At 38.9% G+C, this 10,536-nt stretch overlaps 1 protein-coding gene and 1 long non-coding RNA gene across 2 annotated transcripts; both read left to right on the plus strand.

The window, feature by feature from the left end:
- The first annotated feature begins 1,202 nt into the window (after positions 1-1,202).
- On the plus strand, positions 1,203-8,893 carry LOC120041268. The gene is made up of 5 exons (XM_038986202.1): positions 1,203-1,263; positions 5,878-6,159; positions 7,644-7,952; positions 8,094-8,150; positions 8,661-8,893. Exons 1-5 carry the CDS (start codon positions 1,203-1,205, stop codon positions 8,738-8,740), a joined length of 789 nt encoding a protein of 262 aa, XP_038842130.1. The 3' UTR covers positions 8,741-8,893.
- A 106-nt stretch (positions 8,894-8,999) lies between these two features.
- LOC120041266 lies at positions 9,000-10,225 on the plus strand. The gene is made up of 4 exons (XR_005475868.1): positions 9,000-9,447; positions 9,638-9,694; positions 9,823-9,915; positions 10,077-10,225. It is a non-coding gene; the product is annotated as an uncharacterized LOC120041266 (long non-coding RNA).
- Positions 10,226-10,536: the final 311 nt, after the last annotated feature.

The raw sequence follows: 10,536 nt of genomic DNA on the forward strand, positions 1-10,536 counted from the left end.
CCAGCCTTGATTGGGTAACTGAAAAAATAAACTGCATAATAACTAAATGTGACTGGTCAATTATGTGAGTCAGGGGCTGGGCCCAAGAGGCAAAAAAACAAATTACTTATTTTATAACCAACCAAGGGAGCCTGTTCACAATGTTCAAAATACACCAGAGAACATATTTAGCCACAGAGTATCAATAGTTCCTCAAAAATAACTGTCTTGTTATCACAAGCACATTCAGGTAACTGCCAAAATAAAGAAAACGCCAACAAAGTGTCTTCAAAAGGGTGTTTGCTGCAAGAACAGCTTCGATGCGCCTTGGCATAAATTCTACAAACTGACCTAAACCATGGCAGGAAAACACACCCCACACACACACCATAAACTTTGTGTCCCTCATTTACTCAATTGTTTCCTTTATTTTGGCAGTTACTGGTTGCCTACTGTCGGGAAGGCTGCAATTTGGGCAGCATGCATGCCAAATGTACAGCTTGTTGTGTTGTGGCCATAGACATAATACATAGATTTTTGGAACCTTTTACCCTGGAAATTTGAGTGGTAACTCATGGGTACTCTAGCAATGGCTGCCAGTCCTGATTTGAACGGGAACTGCCATCCATGGATTATATGTAGATAGTTGGTTGCAGCTGTCTGTTTGCACATTTCAAAATACAAATTGCGGGGAAAAACATAGTTTGGAAAGCAAATGTCTACTCCTAAAAATAGAAGACTGTCTGTAGAACCAATATAATTCTCAACTCCCAATTTTTAGTGACCAGCAGCACTGTTTTTCAAAGTAGCTCATCTTAAGATAGGATATTGCCAAGAGGAGCGCATTGGCCATCACCGTGAGTAGTAGCCTATGGCTTCATCATTACGCGAGTCAGTGTGCCACTGGAAATGGTATGTAATTGCCCAATGTAGTAATTTATAAATAAAAAACACAATTCAAACTGGAAAGCTGCTTTGACATACTCAATTACAATTTTTGGGAAGGAAAACCATTTCACTCATATTGTAAATTATTGGTCCTTTTTCATAGAAATCTGGAAACACTGGGCATTTACTTTAAGATTTAGACATGCATGGGTCACTTACCCGAAACCTCCCCTGTGCGCCGTTGCTATCGAGTTGATGTCCTCACAGGGTCTTGCGTATCATGTATTTCAACCTCACCAGGTCCACAGATGGATATTTCTGTTATGTATCCGCGAATGGCCTGCGACGAGACCCCCTTTCGAGAGTTCAACTCCTTCGGCGCTAACCATTACCATCGTAGGTGGATGAAGAGGAGTTCTCCGTGCCACAGCAGGTGCTTTGCTGGATTCTAACAATGAAATGGACACATGTATCAACCGTAATCTAACCAAATAACCGTAAAATTAGGCTACTCAAATTGGCCTAAACCGCACATGGTTTTACAAACCTGATTTAGCTTTTCCCGACACTTTCCATATTTTTTGGGCACGTCAGAAGATGACGTTGCTTCTTCGGCGGCTGCTGCTTTTTTTTAGGTGGCATGATCAAACGGTTCATCTCAAAGTTAGGCTACATAAAAACGTTAGTTTAAAAACAGCAACTGCATTCTCAGCCTACACACGTTCAATGTTATGCACTTCAAGCAACACCGCAGCAAAGCACGCGGTTTACCTGAACAGGTGCTGACATTTAGGTACCAGTTAGAGCATTCAATGTAAACTGATCAGTCCGAGTAGTGTGAACTCGCTTCTTCTCTCCTCCGTTCCTTCATTCCTTTCCTTTCCTTTCATTTACTGTGCTTATTAGTTTACCTTCACTGCTCTGGCATATTATTAAACATGACTCACCAAACATAAATGAAATATGAAAACCCTTCTACATTTAAACTTTGTGCAGCAGTTAAAAACTTAAAACGAAAAGTCGAAGATAAAAAAAAATCTCAGACAGACATGTTAGTTTGGTTTTAAAAATCGAATTGTCGGCAATAATAATACAAAATAACATCTGTTAAAGACAGATAGCTTGAGAACCTAAAAATAATTACAGATAAATGATTCTGAATGTTCAGCCTCCTTGTCCTCTGCAACATGACATTAGCCCACAGTTGCCATATGAGAAATCTGTGGTTTTCCTGTGAACAAGCCCCACATCTACATTTCTATTGAAACATGTATTCTTTGTCCCAGTCACAGCCACCATCTTCTGTAAAGTCAGACTAACAGTATGTATGTAGCTCTCTAAAAAATGACATTGTTCATCCCTGATATGGCTGGTCATCTGTTTTTGCTCATCCTCCTTTTCGGTGAGTTATTTTTCCGCTCCATCTGTTTGTGCTACAGGATATTCCATTCTTCTTTCCCCTCTTTTAGTCTTTTACTTTAGGAACTCTTAATATTTCAACATGTTATGGTTATAATAAGTGTGTCTTATTCCACTGATCATCCTATTGATTTATATTTCTCTGTCATTATTTTACATTTTGTTCAGATAAGAATGACCACTGCTTGATAACATGGCTGTGAATGCATTACAGACTGTTCTGCTTCGCCAACTTGTGTAAAGTGTTCCCATCTCATGTTTTCTTATTTTTCATAATGGCAAAAAGAGCATGATAATGACCCATTTTGTTATGTCTAGATACCTTCCAGTACATCAAAGCCGAAGGTCAGTATCATTATTATGAATTTAAAGCTGCAATATGTAACTTTTTGGGCTACCTGACAAAACAACGGTTTACCAAAATATTCAAATAATGATTGACATATTTTCAATAAAAATGTTATTTTGATTAATTCATCCATAAGATTTCATCCTTCCACGAGATGCTGTATACACTGGGTATACAAAACATTAACATGACATAGACTGACCAGGAAAATCCAGGTGAAAGCTATGATCCCTTATTGATGTCACTTGTTAAAGCCATTTAAATCAATAAATAGATGAAGGGGAGGAGACAGATTGAAGACATGTATTGTGTATGTATACCATTCAGAGGGGGAAAGGGCAAGATTTAAGTGCCTTTGAACGGGATATGGTAGCAGGTGCCAGAACTGCAACAGTGCTGGGTTTTTCACGCTCAATAGTTTCCTGTATCAAGAATGGTCCACCACCCTAAGGACATCCTGCAAACTTGACACAACTGTGGGAAGGATTGGAGTCAACATCGGTCAGCATCCCTGTGGAATGCTTTCGACACATTGTAAAATCCATGCCCCGACTGTTTGGTACACTCCGTGTAGTCCCGACACAAATCTAGGGTTGGTACCCAAGCCAGCTGGTCGATCATTCTAAATGTTCCATTGTCATGATGGCTGTCAATGTTCTTATGCCTTGCTTGCTAGCTCGGCAACTTCGGCTAACACAGTCACGTCAAACAGTGCAGCCAGAATAACAGCAAAGAAGCTGCATTTGCATTTGTTTAAGCTGTTTTCTATAGATTTTGGGGGGGATTCAGCCATAACAATGAGCAATTGACACGATGCGCGATTTTGCCTGGCATTGAAAATGAGCTCTCTCTCCAGGACACTATTCAGAGGAGCTAGCCAACTACAGTACAAAGTTAACATAATCACTTCAAACTGAAGCTGGAATGACAGTAAATTAAGTGCATTTCGTGTTTTTCTATTGGCATTTCTTTGTATATATCCATAAAAATTATACTGATTCCTGATTTTGACTGGCTAAGAAAAGCTGCCAGACTGTCTCATCCCGACACATTCGTTCATTACTATGGGGCAGCTGGAGGTGATCAAATGTCAATATTGAAACAATGTTGCAAACGTCGGAGACAGACAGCAAGGTTAATACAAATCTCTGCTGTTGAAAACCAAATGCTAGTCTAAAATAAATGGGATATAATATCTAAATGCTTTTTACAGTGGAGATCAAGTCTATAAATTGCCTGGCTGGGCTGATGAGATAGTGGATTGAGCAGTCAAATTGAATAGTGAATAGACTATTTTTTTGTGTTTGCAAACGTTTGGCGCATCTCTCTCATGCGGCAACATTTGCAAACACAAAAAATAGTCTATTCACTATTCCATTTGACTGCTCAATCCACTATGGTGACAGAACATGGGGGAGTTTTTCTAGTACGCCAACAAAAAAAGCCTTTATTTACATGTTGCATATGTTTGCATTTCATACTACTTTTGGATTATAATTGGAGTTTAAGGCTCATATGAATGTCCTGCTTAATATAATGTTTGTGTCGTCATCGCAAATCAACCGCATTATACTTAAAAATAACTTAAACTTCAACCAGTAAAATGTCTCTTTGGCTATCTTTTGCTACAGCCTATTGCTATGTCAGTGAGTGTTTAGCATTCTAGCTAACAACTTGCTGCATCCAAAATAGTTATTTTACAAAGATCACAACCAAATATAATCTTAGCGACTGTTCAAGCAAGAATCAAAACATCATTGTAAGCGTAGGAGAGCTCCCCAAAAGTGATTTTGTTTAGAAGTAATAAAAGCGTAAATCTAGGCTATGTTGAATGGGCGCAGATGGCGTGGCTTTCTTACTACAGCCAAGAGTTACGCGCATCTGTACATGACGTCACTGTGTCATTCACTGGAAAGTATGGAAAGCCATTTGGGTCTTTGCATTTCAAACAAGATACACGTGAAATAACACTGTTTGATGCGTCAAATAACACTATTTGAAGCGGAAAATAAGCTTGTTGACCAATCAGGACCTGGATATGACTGTACGTCACATAATAATTTAACACTTTATAATAACATAATAATGTATAATAATTTATAATATAATAATAATTATTACATAATAATTTAAGATTTTTTTACGTAGTTATTACAGATTGATTACACTATCACTTGTATTTCATTGTCACAGCGATTCACCGATATGTATCATGCTGGTAATGTTTTGTCTTGTGCACCTGCCGCTGCAGCACAAGCGCAGACACACTTCCCCAAGCTCTGGGACAGTTCTGGTCAGAAAAATCCACTTCTTCTGTTGTTTGGCTGTGCCCATATAGCAACGTCCCAAAATGAGCATTTGTCCTGGTGGAAGGATGAAAATAAAACACAATAATAGGTCTTTAATGAAAGACATGTCCTTAATCTTTTGTTTAAATGTTGGCAACCGTTTTACAAAAGCTAAATGCCCATCGAAGCTGAGAATTATTGTGTGATAACTCCCTCCTAAGGGCTGTTCCTGGCACGTTCTCATTGTTTATTGCTTAAATAGACAACAGTGTCTTAATTGTTTTTCTCTTTCAAACTCATATAATATTAAGTGGTACGTTATCTGTATGACTAGTTAAACATTGAAAATTAATTTATGATTCAATTAAAAAAGACACTCCATCATCCCTCTGATCTCACAGATCTTCCTCGGCTCAGTCTGACAGTGATTCCTGCAGTCATCAAAGAGAGAGACTCAGTTCAGCTGAACTGCCAGACTCCTCCATCTGTCTCTGAGTGTTACTTCAAAATGGAAGGGCAAGTAGAATTCACCCTACCATCACCCTGTCAACAGACACTCACAGGAACACTACTGGTGAAGTGGACAGGTCAGAGTTCACCAGCTGAGGTCAAAATACAATGTCATTACAGTGCTACAGGTTCACAGTTTAGATCCATATACAGTGAGCCGTCAACAGTCACAATTCAGGGTAAGAAGATTGTTTGAATGGTTGTAAACAATGTACTGTTGTGCCATCATTACCATGTTCCTCTTGGGATATGTTATCATACTGTGTGTTGTCATTAGCTATTACATGAAGCAATCAAGGAATATATTATATCTCCTTCATTTCCCATACTGTCACCGCATAAAGTAATTGACTCAAGATCCTTAAGTCTTAAATAACAAGGAGGGATTAGACTGTCAGTACATTTCTCAAAACCACAAAATACTTAATTCCCCTATTCTCACAGACATTCCTCAGCTGACAGTGAGTTCTACAGTCATCAGAGAGACAGAATCAGTTCTGCTGAGTTGTGAGACTCCTCCCTCTCTCCCTGTGTCTGACTGTTACTTCTACATGGAGGGGGAGAAGATTCTTCCAGACTCATCGTGTACGCAGACAATAACAGGAACTGAGCTGCTCAAGAGGTCTGGTCCAACATTTCCAGCTGTGGTCAAAGTGACATGTTACTACACTGTATGGAAGTCTCACACATCTCCTTTAAGTGACCCTGTCTCAGTCACTGTTCAGGGTAAGTTGGTGGTTTAAACAATGATACACTTCACTGTTATACCGTATTAATTATGCTCGTTCTGAAAATGAGATCTTCTGTCGTATTTCTTAAACGTCTTCATTTCACATAATGACAGGATTTACTGTACTTTGTACAAACATAAATGCTGATAGTTTAACATTTTATTAATGGATTTTCCATACTGTTAGTATGTATGGATTACCTGTAATGTTTTTTAAATGCAACTTTCAAAGAGACCCACCTCCTCCCAGGCTGACAGTGAGTTCTTCAGTCATCAGAGAGAGAGACTCATCTGTCAGACTCCTCCACCTGTCTCTGTGTCTCACTATTACTTCTACACAGAGGGGAGAGATCCTAAACACTCACCCTATACATGTTCACTCACGGGGACTGAGCTGCTCTCGTGGGCAGGTCAAAGTTCATCTTCTGAGATCAAACTGAGATGTTTTTACACAGTAGAAACGTACTATCCGTCGATGCAAAGTGGTTCTGTCTCTCTTACTATTCTTGGTAAGAAATGTTATATTCAGATTGTCTTGAATGATTCTGTTTAAATCACAATCTCATCCAATGTCATTTAAAAAATATTTGTTATGAAGACAATACATATTTGAAATGTACATGTCAAAAGTAGAGTTCTAAGATCCCACGGAAAACAACCACAGAGACAGGCCAAAGTACAATAAAAGGTTCTTTATAAACTCAGCTTGACACAGTAATACACAGTATCACTACGGCCCTATTAGAAACGTATAAATAGGCTGGGATTTAGGGCTGTAGGCTAACTAGAAGCAACGGGACAAACTAACACAGCAGTTGATTCCCGATCGGTGGCCAATGTTCATTCAGGTCCTTCCGAACAGGGTTTGTTCATTCGGTTCTACCCGAGCAGGATTAGTTTGGCTCTACCCGAACAGGGTTTGTTCATTCAGTTCTACCCGAGCAGGATTAGTTTGGCTCTACCCGAACAGGGTTTGTTCGTTCGGTTCTACCCGAGCAGGATTAGTTTGGCTCTACCCGAGCAGGGTTTGTTCATTCGGTTCTACCCGAGCAGGATTAGTTTGGCTCTACCCGAACAGGGTTTGTTCATTCGGTTCTACCCGAGCAGGGTTTGTTCATTCGGTTCTACCCGAGCAGGATTAGTTTGGCTCTACCCGAACAGGGTTTGTCTCTTCCTCCCGAGCAGGGAGAGGGAGATCTGTGGAATCACTCCACACCATACAAGCAAGCAAAATTGTCCGTGTGATTCAATTTGATTTCACACGTGAGAATGTAAGGAATTAAGTGAAAGGCAATCGCTGTAAACACACAGGACACATGATTAAACATCATAAATATGCATGATATCAAATAAGACATGCTGATACGTACTATAAATAGAATGGGAGGCTCTAGTTTAGTTAGAGTCAGTGTCACTTGTGACATATACATTACATTCAAAGAGAGTGATGTAAAAAGGAGTCTCTGTCCTTTCCTAACAGATCCAAAACCAGACATAACAGTCAATTTTGATGAGGACTTCACCATCATCTGTTTGATTCGTGGTTCCGTCAGTCCTGACTCCACCTGTAACCTGTATGTTGGAAAGGAGAGTCAGCCATCCTTCACAGCAGAGATCTGGAAAGAAAAAAGCAAAGGTTCCAAACAGTGGTTCTGTAGATTCAATGTAACTGAGAGGGATATTATCAGAACTCTACAGTCAGTGAGGCTTAAGGAGGTAAACTGTGACTACAGAGTGAGCTCAGGACCAAACTCTCTCTCTCCACGCAGTGATGGGAAAAGCTTTGCACGTGAGTCATTATCTAAACAAATCTATCAGGGCTGTAGGTCTTCATGATCTGACTCACTTTGATTTTAGCATCTTCTTAGTATGACTATCTTCATTCTGACCAACTAACTAAATACCACATTTCAATCCCAAATGATTTTAGATCTGGTGGGAGTTCACATCAGTGATCCAACAACTATACAGACACCTTCTATGGCAGGTAGGCTACACATGTGTGCTTTTATAGTGGCACTGCTGTTATTTTAAAGCAACAAAAGTTTCAGCAATAAGAATAATTGTCTTAATGTGTAAATTAAGCTGTTCTATAGATATGACACCAGCATCAACACCAATGTCTGGGATCATCAGCACAAGTAATAGAATGTCTGTGTTCATCTAGTCGAGTGTTTAGATCGTATCTATGCGCTGTTATGCTTCTGCTGTTAGATAACATGGTGACTTTATTCTAGGAAGCTGTAAACAACAATCAACACCTTATCTGTCCTGAAAGACTTTATCACCTTATGAATTGGTCTTATCATCTCTATAATGAGGAGAAATATAATCTACCAGGGCTAGAAGCCACCTGTCCGTAGTGATTTTTATAGTCCTACTTTGCTCACTTTGAATAGATAAATCATAAAGGTATTTCAAAAGGCCAACAACACCATGATGATCATTAATACGATCATGAATAAAATGCTAATTTCATTAATATATGTTTTCTCAGTGGGTTTGACTCCAGGTCCTAGATCTACTTTGCCTCCCAGCACGACAGTGAGTCCTACAGAAGGTGTGTTGGGCCTCTAAATTACCATCTCTGCAAGTTCCAATTATACAGTCAAGCGTTAAGATTACGGGCCTGTAAAATTAAGTGACCCAAATGTGAATGTAAAACCTTATTCTTGTGTAATCATATTGCTTCCCATTTGTTTCGACTGTTACTTGTACCTTTACCCCAGACACCACAGTGACACCAACTACCAGTAAGTAGATCCACCAATTTAAACTTAGTTTGCAAGTACAATATCTTTGTTCACATTCATTCACTAAAGCTCCGGTTAACTAATAGATTCATAGCTGCTTGTAATTTCAGTCCAGATTTTTAACCATTTTTAGTCCATCTGATTTGTAGGTAATGTGTATTGTACTTCTCTCTTTCTGCTTATTGAAATACCTTAGATATTATATTAATTTACATTTGTTCTTGTGTAATATGAGTAATCTCTCCTCACCAGGTTTGACCTCCCCTTTGACCCCTAGCACGGCAGTGAATCCTTTATCATCATCTTTATCTAGTTAGCAAATATAAGTAAAACAAATAGAGTAGCTTATCTTCTCCATGTTTTTTTCCCATCGCAAATTTGCCTCATTACAAAAAGAGGTTGATTTTTGATTGATTAAAATCAACCCATTTAGATGTATTTTTGTATAATCAGATCCAATGATTTGCTTTGCATCAGGGTCGACTGTTTGCTGTACTTTGACCACTGACACCCCAGCGAGTCCAACTGAAAGTAAGTATAGCCAATAGGTTTCATTTAGTTTTCTAAATATTTTAGTCTATTAGAGCATAAACCAGTTTTGCAAATATAGACAAATGTAAATTCAGTCAAAGGTTTAGGATTAATCAAACAATTTGTTTATTCTTAGAAATATTTGCATAACTCTGTTATTAAACTGTCCTTCTCTCTTGCATGTGCCCAGGAGGTCAAAGCTCCACAGAAAGTGATGTGGAATCAAACAGTCAAGAAAGCATTCTGGGTAAGTATCCTTTTCGAGCTGTCTTTTCTCACACATATGAAAACAGAGCTGTGCACATTTTCTTAGAAAAACAATAATGTGGTCCAAGAGCTAATGACCTCTCCCGATGTCATCATGTCACCAAATAGTGGGGCAAATATGGCAGGCAGCAGTAAGTGTGGCTTCTGGAGTGGGCGTGCTCCTGGTAGGATTGACAGCTGTCTGTCTCTGCAGGAGGATCAGTGAGTACATTTGATTCTGCAAAACAAATCATTTGCAAATTTACCGTGCTGATATTAATGTAAGTTCCTATGGCATGGGTTAATTTATCATCTCATTTTGATCATACTGTATAGATTAGACTATATTCAATATAATTAATTTAGCCTCATTTGTTTTTCAGAGAAAACCAATTCTCAGAGGTAAGAATTCTCCTCGTGAATATGATGCAGATCGTATCAACCTTTAGTTCTGTATTGTCCATGATGAGATGTTCTTACCACAAACTTCTTATACTTTTATGTTGTTCAGACCTACAGCCAGACAGGATGATCACAGCCAATGTATGTTCCAAACAAAATACATCAACATAGACACACATACAACTTACATAACTATATACACTCATGTACAAACACTATAATCCCATTTTCATTGTGTTTATGTTGTAGATGATTTGGTGTCTATGGGAGCGGTGAGCAGCGGAGTCATGGTGAATATTCTACATTACAGTGGTATCTGTACACATATACACCTCTGACAGAGGAGGCTGGTGGGATGAGTTATAGGAGGACAGGCTCATTGTAATGATTGTAATGGATTTAATAGGACGGAGTCAAACAAATCAAACACATCAAAACTAC

This window comes from Salvelinus namaycush, unplaced genomic scaffold (assembly GCF_016432855.1).
Source record: "Salvelinus namaycush isolate Seneca unplaced genomic scaffold, SaNama_1.0 Scaffold429, whole genome shotgun sequence".
NCBI classification, from domain to species: domain Eukaryota; kingdom Metazoa; phylum Chordata; class Actinopteri; order Salmoniformes; family Salmonidae; genus Salvelinus; species Salvelinus namaycush.